This window comes from Bidens hawaiensis, unplaced genomic scaffold (assembly GCF_021521415.1).
Source record: "Bidens hawaiensis isolate Kalapana, Puna unplaced genomic scaffold, B.hawaiensis_p1.1 tig00019588_1, whole genome shotgun sequence".
Classification (NCBI taxonomy): domain Eukaryota; kingdom Viridiplantae; phylum Streptophyta; class Magnoliopsida; order Asterales; family Asteraceae; genus Bidens; species Bidens hawaiensis.
Genome location: NW_027492976.1, coordinates 347,235 through 364,461, shown reverse-complemented (window position 1 = coordinate 364,461; position 17,227 = coordinate 347,235). Strand labels below are relative to the sequence as shown.

The window sequence follows — 17,227 nt, the reverse complement described above, 5'->3', positions numbered from 1 at the left end:
ATTTTCATTTATATTTGATATTGAGACTCGTGGCTCGTAGCAGGTTAAGTTTTAATATTTGGTTATTTTTTTATGTTTCTTATTTTATTTTGAATTTATTTAGATGATTTATTTGTTTATATTTGATAATAGTAGCTATAAAATAAAATAAGAAGAAAAGAATTATAACAATTAGTGAAAATACAAAAAAAAGAAAGAAAGAAAAGAAAAGCTGACTGATTAGAAAATATAAAAAAAATTGATGAATAAAAATATAAATAAGCATTATGTTATAAAAAATAAATAATCGATTAACTAAATAAAAAAATTAAAAGACTCCAATAAAAGAATTTAAAAATAAAAATGAATATAAAATAAATGAAAACACTAGTTTGGTAAATAGTTTTCATGGAAAACCAAAATGATAAATACTTTTTCCATCAACACTAGTTTGGTAAAAAATTTCATTAAATTGTATTGTTTTCAAAAATTTTAAGTTTGCTGAAAATTATATTTTTATTATATATAATATATTTATTTTCTGTACTTGAGAATTGAGATCTTTGTGGGATCTTATGGAATAGTTTTTTCAGGATATTTGAGGGGACAAAAACCACCCTTCGTGCTCTCATATGTCGGCTTCTAAACTCGCCTTTCCGAACTCCATTGAATTGTTTTCTTAAAGAATGTCAGACTTCAACGCACGTTGAGGCCAGCCTAATTTCCAAACAAATTTCTCTCTCTCTCATCACATTTTCCACCAACCCAAACCTAAACATAAGAGGGAATTTAATAGCCTATCTATAATAAATAAATAAATATATATATATATATGGTAGCCTCTTAATAATTTTTATTAAGAGGTTTTTCTAAATAGTAATAGATAGAGTGTGTTTGGTTAATTAAAAATACAAATCTTAATAGTTCATGGAGCCTCTTAATTAACCGTATAAGTTTCACAGACATGCTGAATGATTCATATTTAATCAGTCAAGCCTATGATTCATCACAAGATTGTCAAACAACCTAATGTTTTGTTATCCTATAAGCTAGCTGAAGTTTAGGTCCCCAGTTTAAAAGGTTTAATTGTTTAACGTCTCGGATGTTGATATGTGTGATTATGTGTCTTTTAGAAATCGTATAAAAAACATGTGTTTTATATTCCCACGTTTTAAAATTCTAAGCAAGTTTTTCTTTTAAACCGCGCTACCATTTAGCAATGTATGATAAAAAAATTGAAAAGGAACTATATATAGGACATGTGTTGCTTCTTTGTTCTTGAACCGACTAATTGAGGAAAAAAGGTGTATACAAATATATTTAGCAATGTATGATAACAAAAATTGAAAAGGAATTGTATATAGGACATGTGATGTTTCTTTTCTTTATCCATGAATTGGTTAATCGAGAAATAAAGTATATATAACAACTAATAAAAAATTGAGCGCACTTACTAATTTTATAACTTACATTTTTGGCAAATCAGACATTGTTTAGTTCTGTTTTGTTGTAAACTTGGAAGATATACCACAGGTAATGCTTTATCGTAATATCACCAACGTGTTTGATGTAACATCCTAAAATTTTAATTATAAATAAAGAAAGTTATGTTTAGTGATTTCACGTTGTTAATTATTTAATGTCGAGTAAGGAGGGAGTTGGGCTTAGATTGCGTAAGATGGGTTAAATGAGAATGGGCCTCGGGTCCGTGGGCTTTGAGGGATATAAATATCCCATCCCAAACCCAATCTTTCATTTCCACCTTCCTTCTTCACACACTCAAAACACACACATTCTAACCGATCAAGATTCGAAGCCGAGACCCGAGATTTTGTTGATAGATCTGAGTTGGTAAGGTAAGAACAAATCCTCCAAAGCTAATATTACTGAAAATGGTTAGGATTGGATGGGTTAACCGGACCCGAAACCCAAACTGCCCAAATCGGACCCCTAAAACGTCGATTTTAGGCCGATTTGATGGTTGGGATTTGTAGGCGCCGATCATACGATTCCGTGGGTACCAAAATCGAGTTATTTGGCTAAGAAACGAAGGATTTATGGGCAAACAGATCTGCAGCGCGATAACTTCGCCTGCAAGATTAAGTTCGCCTGATGAACTTCGCCTTCAAGCGTAACTTCGCCTTCAAGCGTAACTTCGCCTAAGGATAACTTCGCCTACGGCCAAGTTCGCCTAAGGATAACTTCGCCTGAAGCCAAGTTCGCCTAAGGTTTAACTTCGCCTGAAGCCAAGTTCGCCTAAGGATAACTTCGCCTGAAGCCAAGTTCGCCTAAGGATAACTTCGCCTGAAGCCAAGTTCGCCTAAGGTTTAACTTCGCCTGAAGCCAAGTTCGCCCGAGGTTTAACTTCGCCTAAAGTGAAGTTCGTTTAGAAAATAAATTAAAAACCTAATGGAAAATGTGTTAAGACAGTTAATGGAAATAAAATTTTTCCAAGCTGACATGGCAGCTCGACCCCAGCCAGGGGCTCTGCCCCTTGGACCCTGCTAGGGGCTGCCGCCCCTAGACCCCGCTTCCAGGGGCGCTGCCCCCGGACCCCCGTTCTTTGTGGGTAGTAATTAAGACTAGAAAGATGTTATAAGTAGTGATAGTTAAATTGATATGTATACTTGTTATACAGTCAGCCGTGCACAACTGAAGAAAGGGATTACGATCAACGGAGAACGTAACCGTGTTCAGGTGAGTTTCTAGCCCCATTTATGTGTTATGTTTTCGGGGCTGTGTGCATACTCGATATGTTTGTTAATACGCTTATCCTAAGAGATAAGTGTATGCCTTATGTGAATGATATGATATGTATGAATGATTGCTTGATGGTACGTGAACGATCTTCGGATATTGCACGTACTGTCAGGTTGTAGCGCCTTGTATAAGGTAAGTATGATATGTATGCTTATGTGTATGAATGTGATAAAGTTAATAAAAGAAGGAAATGACGGTTGTATGGTTGTATGGTTACGAAAAGGGTACCGAGCCCTAATAATACTCGAGGTATGATGTATGGTTGTATGGTAACGAAGAGGGAATCGAACCCTACTAATATTCGAGAACTAGGGAACCGAACCCTACTAATATTCGAGGAAAGAGGGACCGAGCCCTAATAATACTCGAGGAAAGAGGGTACCGAGCCCTAATAATACTCGAGGAAGGAGGGTACCGAGCCCTAATAATACTCGAGGAAGGAGGGTACCGAGCCCTAATAATACTCGAGGAATGTAGGGCGTAATGCTCTTTATAACGTAAGATATGAAAGTAAGTTAATACAAAGAAAGTAAGAAAGTATGAAAGTAAGAAAGTATGAAAGTAAGAAAGTATGAAAGTATAAAAGTATGAACGAAAGGATATAATTTTATGTGTATGGTATGATTATGTGATTAACTAGAACTCACTCAGCGTAGCTGACTTTTAGTATGCACGCAGGTGAGTAGGATGAGGCAGCTCGCTTGAGGAGATACGTGGCATTGAACAAGAGTCTGGCATCTGAAGACTTATGATGCTTTAATTTTAATGCTTTAATGTTGAAAGACAAAGAATGTTTGAGACTAGCTATGAATTATGTAATGTTTTATGAAAGTTTTATATTCCGCGTAAATGTTTTAATTAACTCTGATATTTAGAACTGTGTTTATGAGTAAATCCAACACGAAAGTAGGGTTACCGGTAACGGGGCCTTACATTTGATGTCTCGGGTGTGGATGAGAGAGACCTGCCTAGCTAAGCATGTTTGAGCATGTGGAAGCAATCAATGAGAGTATGTCTGAGAAGTTTCCACTCTGGCAACTACAAGCAAAGCTGTCAAATCCTTGCGGACGAATCAAACAATATCAGTCGCTATATATGAGATGTCGGATTTCCATAGTTATTGGTTCGGTTATGCTCTTCTCCTTTACGGACCCTATTGTTGGGATTGGGGAGACTTCGGCAACAGTTAACGTCTGTCTGATCATAAGGGCACCGACCCTAATGTTGTTTAGGGCGAATTGATAATGCCAGGTTACCGGATCTCCAGCAAAACAATTTATATTCGGAGAGTTCGTTGGCCTTAAGATCCATGTATCAACGTCCTAACCTTTAGTCTATAAATACAAGTCCTTGTAATTGTAACACTAAACACCCAATAATATTGTCTTGCTATAGGGTCAAGGTCAGATTAGATCGAATCACGTAAATTAGCACCTATCAGTGTGTCTTTTATTTTCTTGTTGTTTTGTGTGTGTGCAATTAGTGCCGAGTTACTTTAATCTAAAATAATCTCCTCTTTAACAGCTGTGATATCCCTAACAGTGGCTAACACCTATCAGAGACTAATCTTTTGTAACTTTTCAGATTTAATCAATTGCATTATACAAACAGAAACAAAATTACCTTTTGAAACTTCACAACAACAGTAAACCAAGAGATATACAAGAACCGCATTGACTATGATATAGTTAGTCTAGCGGACGAGAAGATTATCTTTTTCATGAGAATTTGTACCCTAAGTATCTTTTTCATTGTTCATTAACACTAGCTAGAAAAAAAATACATAGAATATTAATTTCATACAAACCTGGGGTGCATACTCAATTAAGGGCTAGTTCTACTAGGCCAAGTCCACAAACTCCACATTGAAAAAGAAGTGTTAGGCCACAATTTTGCATGGGTTTCTACATGTTTCTTCATGACTGGACTGGAAACCAGATTTTATGTAAAACAAAGCAAAGAGGAAGCACGCTTATTTAGTCTGTTACGGTTCGATTCAGTTACACCCCAGTAATGGTAATCTATTATATGAAAGAAAGAGGGCAAGTACGGATTGGGAGAAATAATTGTTGGTTTATTAAATATAATCTGGGCTTTCAAAAAAAATTATATATTTTGGTTGTAATGAAAATGACAGTTACTTGGTAGTCATACTAATTATGAGTTGTGGACGGCTGATGTCAATCACCCATTTATCTCAATGATTAGCAATTAACTAATCTATAGTCAATGCTAACTAACATTTTTGAAACCTTATAAAGGGCATTGCTCTTCAGTTCCCCATCGTTTCAAAACCCCTTCTTTATTCATTAAAAGTACAAAAGAAAGAAAAAGATGGAGTCTTTTGGAAGCTTTTCTAATGAAGAATGGCACAGTTTAGCCAGGATGTTTAGCACTGATGAAGGTTCTGATCAATGTAATATTGGTTTAAACTTTGAAATTCCTAACATCCTTTTGTCAGTTAGTGATGAATTTAGCAATGTTGACTCACTTGAGCATTTAGTTTATGCTTCTGATGATGTTAACCCTAACTTCCACCATTTTTCTTCTAAAGAAAACAGCTTTAGTGGCAGTGATGCTAGTAATAGCACAATCTCCCTTTCATATGGGAGTTTCCCATATTGTCCTTCTAATATTGTTCTTCCATCATCAAATGATATAGGTGATCAATCCATTGATTTTCATAAGATGAATGAGATCAACCACTCATGCCCACCATACTTGACACAAGATGTAACAGCACTTGTTTCCAGTAGGGAAACCCCCATCAAGAGGAAGCATGAGACACCCGATTCGCGGTATGTGGTGGATGATGAAATCAACAATCAGAAAACCAAGAACACCACGAAAAGAATTCGGGTTTCAAGAGAGAATGTAAGTCTGTATTATTTTATTAATAATTTATGTGTCATTGTGAGATTGTGGTTCAAGAACATGAGATAACATAAAATATTAACCCCATTGATTAAAATCTTACAGAATCTCGTTTTGTATTTATTTCTTATAGAAAACAAAGATGAATGTGCAATCAAAGAACAACCAGCAGATAAATCATGACACAGAAAATGCTTACAATAATAATGGGGAAAGGAATGGACAAAGTTCAAGTTCTTGTAGCTCCAATGATGATTGTAATGGAACTCAAGATATGGATTGCACGGTTAACCCAAATGGAAAGACAAGAGCGGGTAGAGGAACTGCAACTGATCCGCAAAGCCTGTACGCAAGGGTAAGTACTATATATTTTCCTTAAAACTATAGATTGTTCAAGAAAAAGTAAATTGCTCTCATATTATATACGTTCACCCCTAAGATTTTGGAGGCCCAATGCGGCTAGTAAAAATAGCCCCTTAAAACGAAAACTATACGATAATATGTTTAAATCATTCATTTTTGCATTTCAATCTATATTTCATATGGTGGATTAAGAAGAGGTTAATTTTGCAGAAAAGAAGAGAGAGGATAAATGAGAGATTGAGAATCCTTCAAAACCTTGTACCAAATGGTACAAAGGTTGACATTAGCACAATGCTTGAAGAAGCAGTTGAATATGTGAAGTTCTTGAAGCTTCAAATTCAGGTAAACTAATAAGAATAATAATTTAAAATAATAGTCTTTCATCAGTAATAATAGCATAATTTTGTTTTTAAGGTTTCATCAACTAACTATGATTTTATTTGTAAATTTCTTGTAGTTGTTGAGCTCAGATGACATGTGGATGTATGCTCCTATAGCTTACAATGGAATGGACATGGGTCTCTACCAGAAGATTGCACAAAATCTATAAATTTAATTAGTTTTGAGATTTTAGTTTATTAAGAATGCTAAATAAAAAAATTAAAAAAGAAGATAGAAAATATGAATATATAGCTATATAAACTATAACTTGTAATTTTTTTATGTAATTATAAGATTCGTATCAGTAATATTTCTGATTTCACCTTAACAACTACCTTGATACCATTTGACTGCACGCCATTTGGTTTGACATTCAATAATATTTGTCAGATACGAGTATGATCGAACAAGTATCCAGTTTACTGATTTTTTATATTTTTTTCCCACGACAAATCTACCTTACCCCTACGTACTTTACACCAAACTAGTATACTATAAGAGATTGTATTCAGTGTATATTTCATTGATAAACTTCCAGAATATATACAAAGAGATTTCCTAACTATAAACAAGGTAATGATTGACATGAATATTGACAACCATATACTATCTATAATTACAATTCAACTTTGAATGTTTGAGCGGGAATGAGTTAATTGTCTAAATACCCCCGCAAGATGGACGATCTAGGGAGAAGACCAATCTTGGACAAAAGAAGATGATGCCGGTGTTTAAGTAGAGGCTTCGTGAGAACATCAGCGAGTTGGTCATCGCCAGCAATGTGGGTGACCCGTAGAGTCCGTGCTTGAACCTTTTCACGCACAAAGTGAAAATCGAGTGCTAGATGCTTCATTCAAGAATGAAAAACTGGGTTGGCGGAATAGTGTGTAGCACTCAGATTGTCACAATAAATAGTAGGTGTTGACTATGGACTGATATCCAAGTTCCAACATGAGAGATATGAGCTATTGTAACTCAGTGGTAGCGGATGCAATTGCATGAAACTCGGCTTCGGTTGAAGAGCGAGCCAAAGTGGGTTGTCTTTTGGAACTCCAAGAGACCGGGTTGGCGCCGAGGTATACTATGTAACCAGTTGTGATGCGATAAGTTTGTTTGTCACCAGCCCAATCGGCATCAGTGAACGCATGTAAGTGTAATGGTGTAGGTCACGAAACCGGATTCCACAACGAATGGCTTTGTTCTTGATAAACTCTCGAGACGGGTGCGGTGAAACAAATGACCGAACATAAATAATATAACGATAAAATAAAGGAACGATCTCGTAACCGGTACAAAAGATTCATAATATTAAACCGAACCGATCCCACCCAAGGTGAGCTCCCCTTGGGTGGGTGAAAACACCATACAAAACACACACAAGAACTAACTACAAAGTCCCTATTTATAGCTAAACTAAAAACATTCTAGAAGCATTCTCGTTGAACTTGAACGCGTGTCGAAGTTCTCGTCTCGTGTCCGGATTTCTCGCCGACATTAATTATTATCTTGACCGTAAATATATAACGGGTTTCGTCATTTGATATCGCAAGTCACTTAAATTGCCCTTAAAAATGGGGAGTTGCGTTTAATGAGTAACCCAAGGTGAATACTACCATGCAAATACCGAAGTAACTGTTTTAAGGCAGCCCAATGTTGTTCCGTTGGTGTTTGCATAAATTATGATAGTTTGTTAACCGTAAATGCAACATCCGGTCGAGTGAGAGAGAGATATTGAAAGGCTCCGACAAGTGTACGATAATCTGTTGGAGATGATATAGGTGCACCTTCCCCTTTAGCTAGCGGAACCGAGGTAGTCATCGGTGTAGATGTGGGTTTACTATCCATCATGTTGGCTCGATTGAGGATGTTAAGAATGTACTTAGCTTGAGAAAGAAAAAGACCATGAGAGTGTGGTAATACCTCAACCACGAGAAAGTAGGAGAGGTTAGCCAGATCTTTGAGTGAGAAGCGAGCGGAAAGGGAAGTGATGAATGCATTTACCACCGTGAGTTAGGACCGGTGATAATAATATCATCAATGTATACTAGAAGATAGATGGGTGAAGCGGTAGAGCGGTGGACAAAGAGAGATGAGTCTGAAATTGTAGGTTTGAAATGAGCTGAGATAAGGAAAGACTATAGTTCCTCATACCAAGCTCGTGAAGTCTGTCGAAGACCGTAAATAGCTTTGTTGAGTTTGCAAACATGGTTAGGAAGAGATGGGTCAATAAATCCGGGTGGTTGAGACATATACACTGTTTCGGTAAGTGTGCCTTGGAGGAATGCATTGTTAATGTCGAGTTGACGAAGACACCAATTTTGAGAAGTGGCTAAAGCAAGGGTAAGACGAAGGGTAGCGGGTTTGACTACCGGACTAAATGTTTCACTATAGTCCAAGCCGGGCCGTTGATGAAAACCCTTAGCAACGAGACGTGCTTTTAGTCGATCAACGGAGCCATCGGGTTTAAATTTAGTTCGGTAAAAGCATTTGCATCCGGCTAAATTAGGAACGGAGTCGGGGGGAACAAGAGTCCAAGTTTAATTATGCATGAGTGCGTCATACTCACTTTGCATGGCCTTGCGCCATGACAAGTGTTTAAGTGCTTGGGTGATAGTGGAGGGTTCAGGAAAGGGTTGAGTGGTTGTGTTGTAGAGAACAAAATCTAAATTATGATATTTAGGGTTCGGTTTATGTTGGGTTTGTGTTGTGGGTGGTTAATGATTGAGGGGGATATCGGGAATGGTGGAGTTGGAAGAGTTGGAATTAGGGGTAAGAGTTGTAGGGTTGGTAGAATTTGGTGGGTTTGGTGGCTGTATGTGAGTGATGGTGAGAGGAAACCATGATTCTGGTGTAGGTAAATTAGGAGTAGTGGTTTGAGTAAGTTGTTCAAAAGGAAATTGATGTTCAACAAAATGTACATGTCGGGAGGTGTACACTTTGTTGGTGAGCGGATCAAGGAGGTGATATGCATTTTGAGAGGATGAGTAGCCCACAAAAATGCACGGTTTAGATCGTGGTTGAAGTTTGTGGGCGGTGTAAGGTCGTAGCCATGGATATGATAGACAACCAAAATTGCGAAGTTTTTCATAGTTTGGAAGCTTTTGGAATAGGCGAAAGAAGGGAGAGTCATTTTGAAGTGTAGTAGTGGGTAATCGGTTGATTAAGTCGGCGGCGGTAGTGAAAGCAAATGGCCAAAATTTTAAAGGCATTTTGGCTTGGGAAAGTAAAGCAAGACCCGTTTCGACTATGTGTCGATGTCGGCATTCGGCATACCCGTTATGTTCGGGTGTGTGAGGCGGGGAAGTAAGGTGAGTTATGCCACAAGAAGAAAGGTGAGGTGATAGCTTGATGTACTCACCTCCATTATCGGAAAAAAGCTGTTTGATTTTTCTTTGAAAATAATTTTCCACGAGTTTTTGGAAACGAGTGAATGTGGTTAGAGAATCCGATTTGTATTTTAAAGGATAAATCCAAATATACTTGCTGAAGTGGTCAACAAATATTATGTAACATTTAAGGCTGTCATACGAATGGACGGGTGAAGACCACACATCGGAAAATATGAATTCTAAAGGGGCATTATAGGTGAGGGAAGAAGTATGAAAGGGAAGTTTGTGACTTTTATTGTGACATTTGAGCCAAAACAAGATACACCTCAGTATGTATTTACCGATTAAGCAAATAAACGCCTTTTGCGTAACAAACGAACGATTAACCGAACGGGTCGGGTTATGACCCAGATATCTCGGGGGGGGCATCTATAAGTGATATACGATCTATACAGTTAAAATGTTAGAAATATGGTCTTAGTTTGATAGCAAACAAGTTAAACGAAAACATGCTCGTTTAACTACCCGCTATAGATTTAAACGAGAAAGATAGTTACAAACCAAGTATTGTATCATCCGTTAAGCCGAAAAAGACTTACCAAACACTTATTTGAAATGTTTTAAGCGATCCGTGAAAATATTTTTGATTTTTACAAACATATAGTATGTTTTTATAATTTTACACAAAACTAGCCGAAAAACACTCGTTTTCGCGCCAAAAACCGAACCCGAACTAAATTTGGACTGGGCTTTTCGCATTTGGGCCTTTAAAACCAGATTAATGGGCCAAATTGGGCCCAAGGGAGCACCGATCGGACAGCTACACCCCACCCCCCATTTTTTTTATAAAACTTATTCCACAAGCTTTTTTATTCATTTTTGTTTATAAAAGTTGAGGTCCAAGCAGCTGCAAGCTGATTTTCCAGAAATCCTTCAAACCCTAAGGTAAAGAGCTTAAATAAGTAGCTTTTGTACTTGTTTAACCTTGATTAATACCATAAAAACATGTCTTGATTACTAAAAATCATTCCTAACCATGTAAAAATCCCAAAAATGGTCCATAAATATTTTTTGATCATACACATGGTAAGGAACTTGTTTTGATAGTTTTTTTGGCCATAAACACGGATGAAATGGTTGAAACGGCGTTTTTACGGTTCAAAAGTTCGTTTTTGTGCACAAGACGAAACCCTAAGTTACGGGCTGTTATGTTGATGAAAAATTGCTTGTTTTGTGATATAGGATTTTTACCTAGCTTGCTTAGAAGCACAAGAACCTGAAAACTTGATTAGAAAGTCGGACACGAGCCAAACCCGCTAAGGTAATGCCGAAAAACTCGCTTACGGGCTATTTAGGTTAAGGTTATGATGTGCATATTTTTGGGACTTGAAATTTTATAGGGGCATCAGGGACCATGTCAATGAGTCCCTGTTTAAATTTGGTAATTTTTCGACCATCCTAGAATATTTGGCGAATTTATTACCGAATTGGGACGTTTATTTTGGAAAAATGGCTAAAATACTTCAAAAATTATGAAATTTTTCTGGGAACTTAGATTTGATGTATTTTGATCACATATGACTTTTGGGATCATTTGGAGAAGTTTAAAGGTGTTTTGTTTATTTGCGTTTGTGTGAATTTTTATAGCCGAATTTGGGCCGAAAAGAATATCGCACGAGCTTTTTACATTCTGGAATTGATACAGGTTGATTTGGGACATGATTTTAGCATTCAAGAATTTTTGTGTCATTTTTGGAAATTTTTTGGGGTAAACGGACGATTTTCAGGCGAAATATACTTGATAAATAGAATTTTTATAAATTAATAAATCAGTAAATAAATTCCAAAAATATTTTTATAAAAATATACATATTTTAATTGATAAGTGGTTAAATTTTTATAATTTAATGATTAACGGTTAATTAATTATGCTAATTTGAATATTAAATAAATTCAGTTTTTATAAAAACCGGCAAGTTTGCGACTAGCGAATCTGCGGGAATACCAAAACACCAAGAATGATCAAAAACCATATTTTTGGACTAATTAAGTGAAAATGAACTTTTCTATGAAAAACCTGGACAATCCGGGTGGATTGTGCGCGATTCTTCTCAAATCAAACTAAATAAACGGAAATGGGCCCCGTGGCTAATCCGGGACCCTAATAGGTGATCCTTCTTTATAACTTAATCATTTTGTTAACCAATACATTTACCCAAGCTTATTTCCCCATAACTGTTTTCTGAACGCGTAAACGAACAACTTGGCCCAGCTGGGAAAACGGGAATCTGAGCCAAGTTCGGTTTTAAGTATTAGACATTGAACAACATCACAACCTAAGCCTATTGCCACTTTCTGGGCGTTCCAGCCACGCCCAGATTAGTTATACAGCCCAGTTTAGTATTAAGATTATAATAATATTAAAATATTAATATTATTATAATATTGATTATAGGAACTACTGATAGCAGACCGAACAAACCACGAGCTGATACAGTACTGATTATCTACTAAACCGTGAGTTTCATGACCCCACTTTTAAACTGTTTTACGAACTTTTGGGGTGAAAAGCATGTTTGCTTATATCTATATACATACCTGAAACATGTATTGATGTAAATTATCTAAGTGCTAACACACGAAAGTCCCCACGATCACAGCGATTAACTTCGAGCCGGTGGCTTGTGAATAGTACTATTGGTTTGACAAACCCAGGCAAGGCCAGCACGGTTGCTGAGACATTATCCCGTTTGCACATGTCCATATTTTTTACGAACCAGCTATGTATTGTTAGACATAGCTACCGGGGCATGTTGGGGGCGGAAAAGGGCCACAGTGATTGATTGAGCGTGGGAAATGGATGCACGCAGCACGAACAGTCCAGGCTTCACTGTAGCTTAGCATAATTACATCACATACATCATTTACATACATACATACATACTTATTTCATGATTACAAGTGTTGACTTGTGAATACTCATTACTGATTTCTTGAAACTCGTGAAACTCACCAACTCTAGTAGTTGACCCGTTTTAAACTGCTTTTCAGGTGTACCTAAATCGGAATGATTTGGTGATCTGTTATTTGCCCAAGGTGTGCGGTTGATGCTATGTGAATAGAGGCAGGGGTATTAGTAGTAAGAACGTTTAGTTAATGAACTAGTTTTGTTTGTACCACCTAGACTGTAAAACAATGATAGAACAAAGAAATGTAATATAATGTAAATTAGTTTGTAATGTTTCTTTATAAACAATGTGTTGATACCAGCGGTGTCTGTTACATTCCCGTTTTACGCTTCCGCATTGTGCTAGTCGGGGTGTGACATTTATTAATGCAACAATCATTACAAGAATCATGAAAGGTCTTAATTGAAGGAACAAAAGACGACAAATATTTTAAAAATTTAAATTAAGGATATCTTAAGCAGTGCCAAAAGAAATCTTTATTGAATTGCAATGAGAAGACTGATGTTCTGTTTATTTGTACATATTTATGTATGTTAACTTACTTGTTTTACTCATTTAGTTTTGGAACTATGGTACTTCATACATGTTTATTGTGTTTCAGGTCACAGGTACTTAACGCGCTTAATTTGGACCTGTACGAGCATGGAATGAAGACCCGGGATGTCCAGCACGCTTAGCGAGACAGTTATTTGAAGTTGCCGAGAAGAGAGACCCATCGCGGTTATTATTGTTTGAAAATGTTACTAACCCTCTTGTTGGCAAGTGTGTACCATCGTGCACAAATCATATAAGAGAGGGATGTTTTGTAACTGACAGGAACGAGCTGAAAGGTAGCAGTGAGAAAAAAGGTTGGAATGAGAGAGGCGTTAAGATGAAAGATGGAGAGAACCCGACAGCAAGGAAAGGAAGGAGAGGAAAGAAATCGGTGAGTTCTACGTTGACCTCACCGGGTTATGAAAATACTTGAAACATTCGAGGCATTGTCGAGCTGTAGACACGCAATTTAGCGCTGACCGGGAGGCAACCCGGGGTTTGTAAGTATGTTCCATTTTATTTTCCTTTTTGTTGAGTCATTGTTTGATTTTTGTCTCGAGTTGTGTGCAGCAAATCCCAAGTGTGGGGAGGCTTTTGGTGCAATGTGCGTCTTGGAGGTTCGGTAAGTAATTGGTTAATTTCATGGCTTTCCAGGTAAGTATTGCAAATTCAGACTTCGGAAACATGTTCAGTGTGTTGTCGTGATGTCAAAAAGTGACTGGGTTGGAAAATGCCCGACCCCAATTCGGCAAAAACTTTCTGTTCACTGGGGACCATTGCGCTAGAGGTGCACAAACCGGTTTTTTTAAAAAAACCGGTTCGGTTATTAATCGGACCGGTTTTTTTTGGCCCGGAAAAAAATCGGTGCGGTTAATAACCGGACCGGTTAATAACCGGTTTTTTGCTGTCAAAACCGTAACCGGTCTAACCGGTTAGGACCGGTTTAGAAACCGGTTAGAACCGGTTAATAAACCGGTTTTTTTATTAACCGGTTTTTTTTATTAACCGGTATTTTTTTTTTTTTTTTTTTAAATTTCGCAGTTTCAAATACGAATATTTGTTTTTTATATTTTGTACTTAATGAAGACCATTATTTTTTCACAGTATAAACAAACCGGTAACTACAAGGCAAAACGGTAACTACAAGGCAAAACGGACTGACCGAAAACTAACAATAACGAAATAATTAAAACACCAAATCAAGTGTAAAACGAGCACCAACGGCTCAGATACCACTTGTTGGACCCCGTATCAATAATCACGAACAATAACAAATCTCAGATCTATGAATATCCGATTAGTACTATTAAGGATCTCGCTCATAATTAACCGATTCAGTGTTATAAGTACGTGTATATATTATCAATATATTAGATGAATAATGTTAAGGTGAAGCTTCAGAGAGAGCAATTGGTTAATTAACACTCAAAAGCTCTTTTTCAAAGACTTACATTAAAGTGAACAGGTATTCACTCTATATTGAAGGGGATCTGGTTCGCAAACATCCCCTAGCGAACCAGCTTCCCCTTCGTTACATAAATTAACATAACGAACCATCCCCTGATTCGTTAACATCCCCAAACGAATCAGGAGGGAATACATTATAATGTCTTAGTTCGCTAACATCCCTAGCGAACTAGACTTAACCTTAACGAACTAGTTAATAATAAACATTAATTATTACATTAAGTAATAAATAAAACATTAACGATAAATACAAAGACTTTAGACGCAAAACCGTGCACTAACAAATGAGAATATTGAAAGTAGCTCAAACGATCCGATTCTCCTTATTACATACATACTAAGTAAACAATGAAATAACCAACTATATACACCACTAACTTTTTTTTCACTCAATACATAATAATTAGAACATTGAATCTCTAACTTTTTTTTACATTGAAAATAAACATAATACTTAATACTTCCTATTGATTAGTACTAAAACAATTACATGAACAATGCTTAGACACGATTAGACACGATTACATGAACAACTTGCTGTTTCTTACTCATGATTTGCCTCCATGTTTGCTGTTTCTTTAACTAATTTTCTTCGCTACCCGATCCCGAGCTATTTCTTAGGTAATCGTCGTACGCTGCTTCTTCATCGGTCATTGGTTGAGTGTGTCATTCATTGACCTCGTCTTCATACAAGCCCGCTTCATACTCCATTTCCCCCTCGAGTGAGCGTTGATGTTGTGCCCTATCTAAAGAGTCCAAGTAATCCTTGTAGCAAATCGACATCTCTATAGCTGGTGCAGTGAGTCGAGTCCTCCTAATCGATATAACCTTGCCAGAAACAGAAAAAGCAGACTCCGAAGCTACCGTGGAAGCTTGGACCGTTAGTAAATCTTTGGCCATGGCGGCGAGGATCGGAAACTCATCCTCCTTACCTCTCCACCAAGCCAGCAAATCAAGACTTCTAAATTCATCCGGAGTCATGTGTTTCACAAAGTTGGTACCACCATACCTTCCAAGTTCACTGCTTGGGGTGTTTACCTTTTGACGTTTACCGGCGTCTTCCCAAATCATGTAGTACATCCCCATTTCAAGGTAGGTTTGGGATTGGGATTGGGCAACAGCTCTTAACGAGTCATGAATTTGGGAAGACGACCCGTATTTTGTAAGGTAGACATCATACATGTTTGACAAGGTGGTGTTGAAAGCATTCTTTAAAGTTTGGCTATAATAGGGGTTTTGATCGTCGTTTAACCCTAGCTCATCACAAATTTTTTCTATTAAAGCTTCAACACCACCAACATTGATGCAAGGGTTTAACGCAGCAGCACATGTCAAAACAGCGGGTAGTTATTGAAAATATTTTCTAAATTTTTCTTTCATTTTTACACCCATATCAAAATAAGGTGCACCCCTACAATGAAGTTCACTCAAATTTGTGCACATGACAGCAATTTTTGGTAAAGCAATGGGGCTTGTTGGATAGTAAACCCCGGATAAACTAGTTGTGCAAGATTTAAAAATTTGAAGGACCTCCGTAACGATCTCAATCAATAACCAGTTTCTAGGATCGTACGGTGCACATTTACCCCTACTTGACAAAATTTGATGAAACGCAATTAATGATTCTTTTTGTTGGATGGCTTTCTCAAACATATTACAAGTCGAGTTCCATCTTGTTGGACAATCCCAATTTGGCCCCAACCATTGACAATTAGCTTCTACACAAAATTTTTTGTATCTTGAAAATGTTTTATTGTTGCTAAAAACATCTCGTAACATTCTTTTAAAATTGTTTCTTTGCGTTTCGATCATGTTTAACCCATCTTGCACGGCCAAGTTGATAAAATGTGCAATGCATCGGCTATGAAAAAACGCTCCATCACAAATAGGTTTATACTTTGATTTTAAATGGCCAACCGCGGCCGTATTGTTGGACGCGTTATCAAACGAAATTGAAAAGATTTTATGTTCAATCTTGTATTGTCGAATGACTTTATCCAAGATTTGAAAAATATTTCTACCCGTGTGCGGGTAATCAAACAATTGAAACACAACGGTTCGTTTCATCATTTGCCACGACTCGGGGTCAACCCAATGAGCCGTCACACAAATGTATGAGTCGGGCGAACCATGAGGTACCGACCACACATCCGTTGTTAAGTTTACACCAGTTTGTAAGTTTGAAAAGTATGAAATTAGTTCGGATTTAGCGTTTTTCCATGCTTTAAGACAATCTCTTCTAAGGGTCGAACGACTTACGTGTTGGTAGCGTGGTTGAACATAGTTTTGCATCATCTCCGTGAATTGAGGGTTGTCGAAGTGGTTGAAAGGAAGTGTTTGTTGAATCACAAAGTTTGAAAACTATTGACGTACCGCTTCAACGTCGTACGTAAACACCGCTCCTTGATTCGTCATCTCCGGCTGCGAACTACTTCCCGATTCGTCCTTCAAGGCCTTGCAAAAGGGCCTTTGTACATGCGCTTTTAAAGTGGAGTTTGCATCTTTGCCATAAAACTTCAAACAATGTTTGCATCGAGCTTTTTGGCTACCGTTAGACATTTCGCATAGGTC

At 37.2% G+C, this 17,227-nt stretch overlaps 1 protein-coding gene across 1 annotated transcript; it reads left to right on the top strand.

Moving 5' to 3' along the window:
- Window positions 1-5,124: 5,124 nt before the first annotated feature.
- LOC143558701 (uncharacterized) lies at window positions 5,125-6,526 on the top strand. Its single transcript, XM_077047484.1, has 4 exons — window positions 5,125-5,613; window positions 5,747-5,968; window positions 6,187-6,318; window positions 6,434-6,526. Exons 1-4 carry the CDS (start codon window positions 5,125-5,127, stop codon window positions 6,524-6,526), a joined length of 936 nt encoding a protein of 311 aa, XP_076903599.1.
- The last annotated feature ends 10,701 nt before the right edge of the window (window positions 6,527-17,227 follow it).

Excerpts from the sequence above, each read along its gene's own strand:
- LOC143558701 (XM_077047484.1), top strand. The coding sequence starts at position 5,125 with ATGTTTAGCACTGATGAAGGTTCTGATCAATGTAATATTGGTTTAAAC. Across the intron at positions 5,614-5,746 it reads TTCGGGTTTCAAGAGAGAAT|AAAACAAAGATGAATGTGCA; the intron begins GTAAGTCTGTAT and ends TATTTCTTATAG. Across the intron at positions 5,969-6,186 it reads CGCAAAGCCTGTACGCAAGG|AAAAGAAGAGAGAGGATAAA; the intron begins GTAAGTACTATA and ends TTAATTTTGCAG.